The 13,222-nt window shown below is 67.3% G+C and overlaps 3 protein-coding genes across 3 annotated transcripts; 2 read left to right on the top strand and 1 right to left on the bottom strand.

Annotated features, from left to right (window-relative positions):
• Nucleotides 1–1,083: 1,083 nt before the first annotated feature.
• Nucleotides 1,084–1,399, top strand: GNG13 (G protein subunit gamma 13; the record flags this gene model as incomplete). Its single annotated transcript, XM_080702311.1, has 2 exons — nt 1,084–1,181; nt 1,294–1,399. 2 exons carry the CDS (start codon nt 1,084–1,086, stop codon nt 1,397–1,399), a joined length of 204 nt encoding a protein of 67 aa, XP_080558437.1.
• A 111-nt stretch (nt 1,400–1,510) lies between these two features.
• On the bottom strand, nt 1,511–9,541 carry CHTF18 (chromosome transmission fidelity factor 18; the record flags this gene model as incomplete). The annotated part of the gene is made up of 22 exons (XM_080702431.1): nt 1,511–1,647; nt 1,715–1,772; nt 1,998–2,126; nt 2,223–2,367; nt 2,900–3,030; nt 3,116–3,265; nt 3,349–3,573; nt 4,396–4,540; nt 5,123–5,253; nt 5,321–5,419; nt 5,708–5,801; nt 5,890–6,038; nt 6,121–6,244; nt 6,545–6,642; nt 6,986–7,195; nt 7,543–7,681; nt 7,801–7,853; nt 7,927–8,019; nt 8,504–8,660; nt 8,828–8,975; nt 9,066–9,263; nt 9,451–9,541. The coding sequence occupies 22 exons, from the start codon at nt 9,539–9,541 to the stop codon at nt 1,511–1,513; spliced, it is 2,904 nt and encodes a 967-aa protein (XP_080558557.1).
• An 871-nt stretch (nt 9,542–10,412) lies between these two features.
• On the top strand, nt 10,413–12,043 carry RPUSD1 (RNA pseudouridine synthase domain containing 1; the record flags this gene model as incomplete). The annotated part of the gene is made up of 5 exons (XM_080704019.1): nt 10,413–10,657; nt 10,736–10,859; nt 10,964–11,066; nt 11,184–11,285; nt 11,634–12,043. Exons 1-5 carry the CDS (start codon nt 10,476–10,478, stop codon nt 12,041–12,043), a joined length of 921 nt encoding a protein of 306 aa, XP_080560145.1. The 5' UTR covers nt 10,413–10,475.
• Between the last annotated feature and the right edge of the window lie 1,179 nt (nt 12,044–13,222).

The raw sequence follows: 13,222 nt of genomic DNA on the forward strand, positions 1-13,222 counted from the left end.
GTCGCGGGGCGCAGGCGGCGGCCGGGCTCGGCGCGGCGGCAGGTAGGCTGATGCGGCGCGGCAGGGCGGCTGGCCCCACCCGAGACCCCGCACCTCCCGCGCCCACGAGCCCGCTTGCGCGCGCGTGCCAGGGCGGGGCGCTGAGCTTGAGGTCTCCGGGAGTGGCACCCCGCGAGCCTGCACCCATCCCGACTGACACTGGCGCCTGGCGGACTCTTCCTCGACTCCAGCCACCCGGGGCCTCGGCTCCGACCACTCCCATGCCCTCCCCCTAGCCAGGTGCAGCCGCGGCGACCTGGTGGAGACTGCCCAGGACCGCTGCCCGCCAAGGCTTAAAGACCCCGAAGGCAGCCAGCCCCGCACCCAGGGTGGACGAAGCAGGGGCTGGGGCGGGACTAGGGAGCCGGGAGGAGTCTGCTTGTCCGCAGAGTGGGGCCAAGGCCACCCACTCTCACTAGCCCCTAACTACTGGGAGACAGGTCGTGACTCCTAGATTGCCCCTGGGACACATGGGGGAGCAGGAAGCTACCCACACCCAACCTGGGCCTGCCAGGGAGGCCGCAGCCCAGACCCTTGGGGTACAAACACACCCCTCTGTTGCCAGATGCAAATTCCAGCCAAATCTCCTGGGGGGGGGGGCAGCCTGCGCTCTGCCCATGCAAAGCTGAGGGAGGCCGCAGGAGGCCCAGCCTCCCCGCCTCAACCAGCCCCTCAGTGAGCTGGGCTGGACACAGCCCATACAAGAGGCGGGCTGGCCCTGCCGTTCCCAGGGACGGTGGCCCTTCCTCCCACCCGGAGCTGGGCTGCGAGGCTTGGGGTGCAGGGACCAGGGGTGGAAAGTTTGCTCTGCAGCTAATTGGCCCCACTGGGGAGGGGGCTCCTAGGGCCTCATTAGTGGGGCTCCTGGCAGTGCCCCTGGGCCTCTGTGGACTGGGGAAGGGCCAGTGGATTCGTGGCCCCAGGGCTTGTCTCCAGCCAGAGGCAGGCACAGGGTAGTCCTGGCAGGCTGCCCCCAGCTGTGGCTTCTTCCACCCCACCCTGCCCTCCAGCCCCAGGCTGGCCACTTCGGACGCCCCCGACGCCATGGAGGAGTGGGACGTGCCCCAGATGAAGAAGGAGGTGGAAAGCCTCAAGTACCAGCTGGCCTTCAAGAGGGAGATGTCTTCCAAGACCATCCCCGAGTGAGTGCCCTCCCTGCCCATGCATTGGCCTTCCCTGCTCATTTGCATGAGCCAGGAGGCGCCTGGGGGGCCGGTGCGGGAGTGGGCAGCGCTCACCCGCCCCCACCTGCAGGCTCCTCAAGTGGATCGAAGATGGGATCCCCAAAGACCCCTTCCTGAACCCCGACCTGATGAAGAACAACCCCTGGGTGGAGAAGGGCAAGTGCGCCATCCTGTGAGCCCCAAACGCATTGTGTAAGGGTGACTTTATAAAGACTTCTCCAGGGCCCCTGTCTCTGTACATTTACGCTCCCGCGGGCGGAGGCGCGGTCTCCTGGGGTCGCGGCCCGCTACAGCAGGTCCCGGATGTACAGGCTGCGCCGCACGGCATTGGAGACGCCTTCATTGAAGCGGAACCAGACCTGGCTCCTGCCCACCGCGGTGCCCATGCGCCACTCAGTCGTGTCCTTCTCGGGGGCCTCGGCCTCTGCAGGGACCACACGGTTGCTCCTTGGCCTCTCAGGCCCCCCACTGCCCCCAGCCACCACACACACCTGTGCTTAGGACTGCTGCTTTCCTGATGACCACGCGTCCAAAGAAGTCCTTCTCGGGCTGAGGGGAAGAGAGGCTGGTGGGGCAAACCCTTGGGGGTTCTTCTTCCCAGGGAAGAAGGCCCACAGCTGGGGAGCCGTTTCAAACCCACTGCCCGCTGACAGAGGGCACAGGGGGCTCCAGTGGGTCTTGGGACATGAGAGCCAACCCAGTCCTCCACTACACGGAGCGCGCCCCGCCCCTCCCAGAAGCTCCGCCCATAGCCGCCTGGCCCCGCCCCCACACCTGTTCTTGCAGGACCGCTTTCTTCATGATGTGTTCCAGCCGCTGCTCGTGGTTGCGTGGGGCGGGTCGCCCCACTTCTTTATCCCCAGTGGCCCCCAGACCTTCAGGCCCTGGGGGACCTGAGTCCACCTGCAGGGAGCAGAGTGTGAGGAGGGCTGCTGGGCAGGCCAGGCCATGATGGCATCTGCTCCCAGGGCCCACTCTGCCAGCCAGGGACAGGCTCACCTGTGCGCTGTCTCCTGCCCGGGCCCAAGCCTCTGCCCGCCGCATCTTCTCCACCTCCACCTCCCGGGCAATGAGCTGCTTGGCCTGGTAGGTGAGGGGCTTGCGGGCAGGCAGCTCGGGGAAGCGGCAGACCTCCTCCACGTTCCTGCTTGGGCAGGCAAGGCAGGACACCAGGGGGCCGCATCAGCGGGTACGCCAGCCCCCACCACAACTGAGAGTGGGCTGTGGGGAGAGGTCCTGGCGTTGCCCCGCCCCTGCCTGCCTGCAGCCTGCTCCGATGCCTGCATTGAGGTGAGATGCTACAGAGCGGATCTGAGACTGGGCAGGGCCGAGGCCGAGGCCGAGGCCGGCGCCCTCCCTAGGTGGCAGGACCTGGGCCGTCACTCCTGTGACCCTCCGGCTGCATGTGCCCTGGGCGACTGATGCAGGCAGGCCTCAGACCAGGGGCACCAGCCTTCCGCATGACGCCGCACGCCCTGTGCCAGCACCCAAGGGCCTCCATTCGCGGGGTCACTGGCTCTGGGGCTACGGGACATGAGGCTGGAGGGTCCTGTGGTAGAACTCGAGCCGCAGGCTGTGGCTGACCTGGGGTGGGCGGCGGCACCCCACCTCACAGTGACCACCCCTGGACGTCTGTTCTGCAGCCCCCGGCCTCCCGCCAGGTGCTGGGAACTCACGGCTCCAGCCTGTAGAGGTACTGCCCGTCCGGCGTGCGCTCCTGGCGGTAGGTGAGGCTGTATGCAAGCATGGTTCCCACGAGGCTGGAGAGCTGCTGCTTCTCCCGGGTGCTGAACAGCTGAGTGCTCACCTAGGGATGGATGGGCGGCAGTGGGCGGGCCGGGCCAGGCAGGGGCCACCAGCAGTGGGCGCCCCCCGCCCCGCACAGCACGCACAGGGCGCAGCCTGGGCGCAAGGACGTCCAGGAGCAGGCAGAGGGTGTCCAGGACCAGGGCCTGGGGCGTGGCCTGGCTGCGGGTGGCTGGAGCGATGCCCGACACCAGCGTCTGGATCAGGTTCCTCATCTGGCTCGTCCGGTTCTGGGCCTGGGGTGGGGGATTGAGGATGAGCCGGGCCGGTGCCCAGCACCTCCCGGGCCAGGCCCTGGCAACGGTAGGCACAGGCGCACCTCCTGCTGGCTGCTGGGAAAGGCGATCCGCGGCACGTGGCTGGAGGCGAAGAGCACGTGGAAGGCGGCGGGCAGGAAGGGCAAGTAGCGCAGAAGCTGGAAGCTCTGGCCGTGGTGGGCAGCCCTCTCCAGTAGGTCATCGAAGGCCAGCCAGTCGAGGGCCAAGCACACGGTGCCCAGGCTGGAGTCCCGGAGCCGCAGCCGCAGGAAGTTGTCGAACAGGCCCTAGGGGAAGCAGGCACCGAGCCCTGCAGCGTCACGCCCTGCCGACCCAAAGGACCCCTCTCCCCTCCCACCCGCGCTGCGAAGGCCGGGCAGGGATCGCCTACGAACACCAGGGAGAGGCCACGGGGCCCTGGGCTGCGTATCCTAAGCTCACGTGTTTGCCAAAACCCTAGGACAGGCAAAGAACCACCCACCCCACTACTTCCAGCAGCCAACATCCCAGGTCCAGCCCCCAGCCCCTCCCCAAGGAGGCAAAAGGGAGCCCTGTCCACCAGAAACCAGGGTGCGGAGGCTCAGCTCGGCCCACGTGGGATTCCCACCCCACATCGCAGCCCCTGAGCTGCGGTTTCCAGATTGGCAGAGGATCCCAGCCACTAATCCAAAGCTGCTTAGAGTTAGGACACGGCTTAGGCAGGGCTTTTTGGGGAGGGGAGCTCTGCCACCTGCTCCTGACTTCATGCACACCGGTCAGAAAAGAGCCCCGCCTGGCCCCCAGGACTCCACATGGACCACAACAGCGGTCTCGCCCCCACCCCCCAGTTCCCAGCCAGTGGTCAGAGCGCCCCATCATCCGACACCTGGATCCCTGCCTCCCTGCCCTTGTCCCCTCCCCCTCCTTCCTCTGGTCTCCATCCCTGCTCCCGCCGCCACCTCACGGAGGACTGCCCGGTGCCCCCCTCCTGTCCCCCTCCATCCCGTCCTTCCCTCCCCACGCCTAGCTGTCGAGGGCGCGGCGGCTCACCACTGGTCCCTTTAGCACAGGAGGCGCAGCCTGTGGGCCTGGGCTCTGCCTGTGCCGGGTTTGCAGTGGAGGACGAGTACCTGGACCACTTTGTCGTGCTCGCCAGCAGAGGTGGCGACGCGCAGAATGTGGTAGAACCGCTGGGAGGCCAGAGTCAGGGAGCCAGGGTCTCCGTCGCCAAGGAGCGTGTGGGCAGGGGCGGCTGGGCCCTGGCCCACGAGTCGCCTGCACGGGTGGAGGGGCGCAATGCTGGGGTCCAGATGAAGGCAGAGGCGCCCCATTCCCCCCTCCCAGCCCCACTGCCCAGTCCTCAGGCAGTGCTCCATGGGCCCTGCCGCCTGGGTGCTGGGCACTGCCGGGATTACCCAGGACCTCTAGCATAGCTGGTGGGGCCGCAGGCAAGGCTACTTCCGGGGGCCAGGAACACCATGTCCGCACACACACCAGGACCCACGGTGCCTCCCGTCCCTGGGACACCGGCTGGGCCCCAAATTCCGGTCAGGGCAGACTCACGATGCTCCCTGCCCACTGAGGCCTAAGTGGCAGGGACAGGTGAGCCCAGGCAGAGCTGCACCCTGGAGCCCAGAACCAAACCGAGTGTCCTTCCCACCAGGGTGTCCAGGTGGCTTCCCACCACTGGCCCTGCGCCACGAAGGCTGTGGAGACACACGGGCCGGACGGGAGTCGGAGGCACGGTCTCAAAGGCCAGGCCACTGGCCCTGGGTTCACAACACCGGGTCTGTCAGCGAAGCTGGCGCAGGCAGGCTGGGGGGTCCGGGCTGAGGCTGGCTCACCAGGCACACATACCTCTGGGCCCGGGGCAGCTGGAAGACCTCCTGCCACACAGAGAAGAGCCCCTTGCGCTGGTCCTTGAGGCCGACGCGGGTGGTCTGCACATCCTGCATATTCAGCTCCCGCCGGCCCCGCCCATGGAGGAACTAGACGTGGGGGAGGGGGTGAGCTGCGGCCACCCTCACCCACCAGCCCCAGGGGCAGCCTGCCCACCTGCAAGGTGTTGATGCAGGCACGGATGTCGTTGTCCGTCTTCTCGCAGAGGGCCGCCAGTGCACCAGGGTCAGACCGCATGCCCTGCCGCAAGGAGATCTAGGGAGCGTGCAGGGAGCTGCAGGGCCTGCCCTCTGCTCTCAGGGCTGCATGGCCTCCTGTGGCCACACCCTGGTCCCTATGCACAGGCAAACAGCAGCCCCATCCTGCGGGCCAGAGGCTGCCGCGCTACAGCTGACCTCTACCCCTGCTTGGCCGTCCCCCACCCCAGGCCAGTCGGTCCCAGAGTCAGCTGGAGGACCAGGGAGCTGGATGGGGAGGGGACGGGGTGCGGAGCCAGGCAGGACCACAGCCCCACCAAAGTCACCCATGCACCTCCCTGCTGACCTCCTGGAGCCGCTGCACCAGCCTGGAGGGCAGAGTTGGCGGGAAGTGGAGTAGGAAGGCCTGCTGCTTGAGCTGCCGCAGGGACGGAGCGAACCTGCGGGAGGGACACACAGTGGCCACGCCAGGGCTCGCGCAGGGAGGCCCTCCCGCCTGGAGGAGCCCTGCCCAGCGGTCCCACTCACTGGTCATTGCAGATACAGATGACGGGCCTCATCAGGAGGCCCCCCTCTGCCCGGCGCCGCCGGCCCCCCGAAGGCACGCCCGGCCCCACTGGCTCCGCCTCCTGGGGACCCTTGCGGTTCAGAATGCTCAGGAGAACGTTGATGGCAGTCTTCAGAGAGGCAGAGGGGTGCAGTGAGCCAAGGCCCCGTGCCTGCCCATCCCTGCCCACTCAAGGCAGCAAGGAGGCCTACCGTGGGCGCTCCGTCTATCTCGTCGATGACCAGGCAATTGGGCTTCCCACCCGCACCCAGAACTGACTCCATCTGCGTGGCCGCCTCGATGCGCAGGCGGAAGGCCTCAGGGCTGCGGTCGTCACTGCAAATGTGAGGCCGGGAGAGGGTCACAGGGCAGCAGTGGCCTCAGCCCAAGCCAGTCAGGGTCCCTAGCAGGATGGCCTCAAGGCCACAGCCCACCTACACTGATGCCCACCAGAGACTACTCCCACCAGTCTCCGCGATCCAGAAAGGCCACATCCCTCTCAGCGCATGTACCCAAGGGAGCCAGCCTCCCTGCAGGAAACCACACCAGAGTTTCAGGACCGTAGCCCAGGTGCATTCAAACACAGTGTCAGAAAGGCAGACAAAAGACCCCAACCCGAGGTGCCCACCCACTCACCTGGCATTCATCTCTACCACACAGTAGCCCGCATGCCGAGCAATCACATGCGCCAGTGTGGTCTTGCCCAGTCCCGGGGGGCCGCACAGCAGCGCCACCTGCAGCAGAGGCGGGGCAAGGTGCGCTGGACACTGGTTCAGGAAGCCCGGCCCGCCAGCCAGGGGCTGCAAACCTCAGCCCACAGGGCTCACCCCGCCACCAAATAAGAGCACAGTATGCTCAGAGCACAGAGCCAGGGCTAGAGCAGGAGACCCTGCAAGGGGCAGGTTATGTGGGAGACCACCCACCACCATCCAGTTCATGCTGGCCAGGTTGCAAGGGGTCCAAATCAGCAGGAAAACAGCCTCAGGCCCAGACTCTCATGTCACCCGGCCCACGGCCTCTAGAGCTAAAGGTGCCTCATGACCGGCGGCAGCCCAGACAGCCAGGCCCAGGGCTCACCTTCTGCCGGGGCCGCCTGCTCGAGTCCAGCTCGGCCTCTAGCATCTCCTCCAGCACCTGCTCATGGCTTCTCCACTTGCCAGAGGCTGCGGCCTCCTTGCCCACCCGGGCCGGCTCCACACCGGGCCTGGGCTTCCGGGCAGGCCTCTCCCGGCCAAACACTACCAGGTCCCAAAGCTTCAGCCACTTGAGCAGACAGCGGTTGGTGAACTGTAAGGGCGTCACGGCCTAAGGACCCTGCCTGACAGACACAGGACACCGAGGCCCAGGAGGGCAAAGGGCCAGGCCCATCACTACTGCGAGTGAGAGCGCGGCTCACGGGCCGGCTCCTGCCTCCCAGGCACCCAGCCAGCAGCAGCTGCAGTGAGTGCAGGAAAGGGGATGGGCCCGGGGCAGGAGACCCCCTCGACCCTGGGCCGGCTCTCAGCACAAAGCCAGGCCTGTGCCGATTCAGTCCCACTGACTCTCGGGGCAAACGGACCCCCCACCTCATCCCAACAGCGACACAGCCAAGACCAGCGGGGTCCAGGTTACACTTAGCAAGGACAAGAGCTCACATCATCGCTAAGCAGTTCCGTGTAGTGCTGGGGCGCAAACTCGTCCACCCACAGGCAGTGCTGAGAGGCATCCAGGCCATCAGCCGGCTCCTGCTCTGGGGCCCCCACAGGCCCGGCCTCTTCCTCTTCAGGTCGGAGGCTGAAGGATATTGGGTCCTGAGCTAACGTGTCCAGGCTGCGGGCATCCACAGGGCACGCCAACCACACGTACCACGGGGGTCGGCCCAGAGCCTAGGGCTGGGGGAGGTCCCAAGTCACCTGCGCAGCGCGTCTGAGAGCCGCTGGGCCTCCTCCAGCAGTCGCTGCCGTCGCTGTGTGAACGGGACAGGTTGGAGGCCGGGTATTCCAACAGCCGGTCACCCCAGCAAGCCCCTGGGACCTCACCTCGCTGTCGACCTGGTCCTTCAGGGAGGTAAAGGGCACACCCAGCAGGTCCAGCTGGCCCCGGCCTCGCCACTGGACATCCAGGAGAGGACTCTGGCCGGAGGGAAGGCAGCAGTCAGCTCTGGACCCCTTCCTGGGTCATGGGGTCACCCACATCCCTTTCCCTGCAGAAGCTGGCCAAGAGAAATAGAGGAAACCCTGTCTCATCAAGACAACAGAGGGAAGCCAAGCAAACAGGGCGGGTCTACGGGCAGATTCCAGGGGGAAGGAAGAAGCAGAGAGGAAGAATAGCGGAGGGGGGTCCTCCTCATCTCAGCCAGGCCTACACGGGGTGGGGGTGGACATGCAAACTGCCTGGATGGCAGTGCGGGGCCACAAGGTTGTGTCCTCTAAGGCTACACTCACCCAAAAAAGCAGCTTCACTCTCCCCAGCCCCCAGGCCGCATAGACAAGCCCACTTCCAGCGAACTAGACAAAAAGAGCTGCCTGCTGCAGGGCCCACGGGGCGTGAAGCCCAGGACCCTTTGCTGCACGGAGTTCACATCCTACAGGAAGACCAGCCCCACACAGGCCTCACCTGCACCCCAGTGCCTGTGGGGTCAGCACGCAGCACCAGATAGGCCCTGTCACCGCCTGTGGATGTCACGTTGATGTAATCCTCCAAGGCCGGGGGCCGCCTCAGGACGGGATTGTGGGTGCCTGGCAAGGCCTGTGTGAGATCCATGTCCGGGGGCCTGGGCAAGGACCAGGGCTCTGTCTTATTCCTCCTGTCACCCTGGAATGGGGCTGCCTAGACCCTCCCTCAGCCACAGCCCTTCCACAGGCCACTCCCAAGGCCTAAACCAGGGATCACGGTCCTCCTGGACAGAGAAGGTGGGATGGCAGTCCCCGAGCCACACACCCAGTACCCCACAGCTCAGGGGAGGCCTCCGGGCTCAGTGGGGGGGTGAGGCCCCTTGGTGGGGAGTCAGGAAGCAGCGGCTCCTCCGTCTCTGGCCAGAAGTTTAGCCTCTTGACTGCCTCCAGCTTAGGCCTTTTGACCTTGGGGGCTGCAGAGACACAAGGAGGAAACAGAGACCATCCCCAGCCTCACCCACCACACTTTACCCCCACGCCCTGGGTCCACCCTCAGGACGTACTTGGGAGCAGAAGTTCTTCCCTTCGGACACCAGCATCCACCCGCCGCTTCCGGGCACTGTGCTGTCCACTCCCAGGAGACGCAGCTGGACAGGGGCTGGAGGCCGCATCGCCGCCAGCGATGGCCTGCTCGAAGGTCAGCTGGGGCCGGCCTGCGGTGGGCAGCGGGCCCCGGGAGGGCGCTGGGGGTGGCGTCGCTGCTGCAGAGAGAGCGGGTCACGGCAGCCGCTCAGGGCAGGGGCCAGCCTCCGCCCGTGTGGCCCGCGCGCCCTCCCCCCGGGGATGACTAGCTGGGAGCTCACAAGGCTGCTGCCCGCCTGCTCCGTGCAACCCTCCCTGACTGCCCGCTGGGGTCCGACACCGCGGCGCCCCGGGGCCCGATCCCACCTTCCAACTCGGCCAGCACCTCGAGCTCGGCTGCGAACTGGCTGTGGAAGTCATCCTCGACGCCGTGCAGCTCCTCCTCATAGTCCTCCATGGCGCCCAGCGCCGTGCCATACAAATTCTCACCAGCCTAGCCCAACTCTCCAAAACTCCCGCGCCGCCGCCGAGCGCCACCCCGCCCGGAGCGTCGGCGCCACCAATCAGCGATCGGCGTGCCTAGCGGCGCTCGCCATTGGTCAGGGGCAGGGGCGGAGCTGCGCACGGAGCCGGCGGGGCCGAGTCACTGCTCAATGGTAGGAGCTACTGGCCTTGAGCCGCTTGCCATTGGTCCATACAGCCGTCCGTCCGCGGCGGGCGGGCCGTGAGCCCGGCGGAGGCGGGGCTGCGCGCGCAGGCTGGGCGGGTCTGAGCCGTCAATCAGAAGTCCGAACCGCGAGGCCTGGGGCGTTCGCTATTGGCTGGCACAGCCATCCGTCCTCGACGGGCGGGTCCTGGGCGGGGCGGAGGCGGGGCTGCGCGCGCAGGTGGGTCGTGGGAGGCTCGGCTCCCGGTGCCCGGGACTCCAGTGCGGAGAGGCAGGGCTGGAGCCGGGGGCGGGAGCGGCATCTGGGCCTGGACGGCGCGGCCCGGCTGCAGGTCGGTCCCGGGGCGGGCGTGGGAGCTGGACGCTCGGAGCCGGGCCTGCCCTCCCCCGCGGGAGAGAGGCGGGGCGGGGAATTCGCGGCCCCACGCGGCCCCTCCTCGTCCTCGACCGCGCAGGGAGCGGCCGTAGCCTGGCGGGAAGGCGTGTGGGGCGCGCTGGACACCCGGGCTGTGCCTCCTAGGCCTGGGGCGGGGAGGGCCCCTCACAGTCAGCCCTGACCTTGGCCAGACGCCCTAGCTCGGCCACCGGTGCCTGGCAACAAGGGCCCCAGAGGGCGCACAGTGGGGCTGCACAGTGGCTGAGATGCAGGGCGGGCGGCTGCAGACCCGGAGCCCGGCACCCCCGCGCCCCAGGGCTCACTCCCCACCGCGAGGCAGGCCCCGCCATGGAGCCGGGCAGCGTGGAGAACCTGTCCGTCGTGTACCGGAGCAACGACTTCCTGGTGGTGAACAAGCACTGGGACTTGCGCATTGATAGTAAGGCGCGGCAGGAGACTCTGACCCTGCAGAAGCAGCTGCGGCACCGCTTCCCCGAGCTGGCCGACCCTGACACTTGCTACGGCTTCAGGTACGGGCGCGGGTCGCCCCAGGCAGCTTCTGCTGGCCAGAGCGCAGGGCCCGCCATCCTGCCCTTCACCCTCCCCAGGTTCTGTCACCAGCTGGACTTCTCCACCAGCGGGGCGCTGTGCGTGGCTCTGAACAAGGCAGCTGCAGGCAGCGCTTACAGATGTTTCAAGGAGCGACGCGTCACCAAGGCCTACTTGGCATTAGTAAGGCCTGGCGGCCGGGCCGGGTTGTGGCCCCGCGTCCCAGGCGCTCCCCAGCAGTGGCGGACTGGGCCTGTGAGCTACCTGTGATGTTTCTCGCTCGGCAGGTTCGAGGCCACATCCAGGAGAGCCAGGTGACCATCAGCTACGCCATTGGCAAGAACAGCACTGAGGGCCGGACCCACACCATGTGCATCGCGGGCACCCAGGGTAGGACGCCAGGGGCAGAGCCGCGGGCACGCGCCCGCAGGACCCTGTGTGCACAGAGGAGCGGGGTGGCCGGCCAGGGCCGCCTCCGCCCACCCTCAGACCTGCCTCTGCTCCCAGGCTGCGCGAACCCGAAGCCGAGCCTCACGGAGCTGGTGGTCCTGGAGCACGGGCTGTACGCCAGCAGCCCCGTGTCCAAGGTGCTGCTGAAGCCGCTCACAGGTGTGTCCGGCTGTGTGGGGAGGCCAGAGCCGAGGCAGTGTACCCTCCCCTAGGCCACTCGAGCACCCGGGCGGGGCCAGTAACATGGTTTGTTAGCTGCTGTCAGTTGTGCTGGGCCTTGCGGCCAGGGCAAGCGTGGCCCTGGCTCTGCTCTTGCTAGCAGATCTCCAAAGTAGGCCCTGTCTTGCACCCCAGGGTCTCGTCTTGAGCAAGGGAAGGGAGGGAGTTTCCTTCCCAAGGGGCTGCCGTGAGGCGTCAAGACCAGGGAACTTCCTGGATGTGACGTAAGGCGGGTGCGGTGCGGGTGCAGGTGGCTCTGCCCAACCTGACTCCGGCCTCCACCCCCAGGCCGGACCCACCAGCTGCGGGTGCACTGCAGCGCCCTGGGCCACCCCATTGTGGGTGATCTGACCTACGGGCAGGCTGTGGACCGGGAGGACCAGCCCTTCCGCACGATGCTGCACGCCCTGTACCTGCGCATCCCCACGCAGGCCGAGTGCGTGGAGGCCTGCACACCGGACCCCTTCCTGCCCACCCTCGACGCCTGCTGGAGCCCCCACACCCTGGTGCAGCCGCTTGACCAACTCATCCAGGCCCTGCGGGCTGCCCCCGACCCAGACCCCACGGATCACGGTTCTGGGCCCTGCAGCCCCTCCACGCCTCAGCCCGGGCCAGGCCTCCCCCACCCTGAGACTGAGGCACAGCGAGCCTCGTGTCTGCAGTGGCTCTCAGAGTGGACACTGGAGCCGGACGACTGAGAGGCCGCCTGGGCCAGTGTGGGCTCAGCAGCCAGGCCTACCAGCTGTGATTGCTGGAGAGTGGCTCGCATATGAGATGGATGCCCAGCGGGGCCTCCCCACAACTGCCACAGAAAGCAAGGTTCTTCCTGGGATTGCTCTCTGGCTGCGAGCTTCTGCCAGGCCTCTCCCTCACGCAGACTTGCCCGAGGCCACCCAGCTGGGAGGGACAGCCAGGTTTGGCCAGCCCTAGCCCCCAGAATGGCTCCTTCAGAGGCACGGGGAGAGCTCTCCCGCCCCACCCCAGCCAGCCCTGCACGAACGTTCTGAAGCCCTCCCGCGCCCTGCCTCTGCCCAGCTGCGCCCTGCCCCTCCCAGTCTGCTGGCCCAGCCTGCCTGTGCCTTTGCTTGTGCTGGACTCCGCTCGGGCCTTGCTTCGCTCGGCCTTCACTCGGCTCCAGGGCGCGTGGGGCTCAGGCAGCGGCACGTCACCTGCACTCTTGTCCCTCCGACCGCGTGGGTGCTGCTCCTGCCACGGGGCTCCCGGCTCCGGCTGCAGCTTCTCCCCAGCACCGCCTGCCCAGCTCCGCATGGCCGTGGGTGTCGTGCCAGCCTTCAGGGCCCAGCCTGGCCTGGCCTCTTCTCGTCTCCACAGCACAGCCACGCCACCCTGGGCCTCAGATGTGCAATAAATGCTCGGTGCCCGATCCTGAGAGTGACTGCGTGTATCCAGTGTGGGCCTCTCGGGTGCCCCGGACCCTTCCCGTCCCTTTGGCCAGGGTCCTGCAGTCTGTTCTGAGGCCACCTAGCAGGACCTACCTTGGGCCTTGGCCTGGCTGCTGTGACCCGCCCCCTCCCCAGGGCAGTGAGCACCGCATGCACCTGGGCTCTTGGGGCAGAAGCGGGGTTGCCGGGACCCTGGAGGACCCCAACCCAGTCAAGAGCTGGAGCCTCTAGCAGGTCTTGCCAGGGTCCCTTTAGGAGCTACTGTCCTGGGCAGGTGAGCACACAAAAGATTTGGCCCCCAGGGCCTGAGCACCACGGGAGGGGGCCTCTCCAGCCAGCGGCCCCTCCCCCTGCAGATAGCGGGCTCCTGGGCTGCCCCCAGCACACACCCTCAGTAATTTAGCAAGGCCCAGCCAGAGGCTGCTGCCTGTTAGACCCTTTGTCAAAGACTTCACAGGGTGCGTGGGGGCTCTC

This window comes from Muscardinus avellanarius (assembly GCF_963383645.1).
Source record: "Muscardinus avellanarius genome assembly, chromosome: 10".
Classification (NCBI taxonomy): domain Eukaryota; kingdom Metazoa; phylum Chordata; class Mammalia; order Rodentia; family Gliridae; genus Muscardinus; species Muscardinus avellanarius.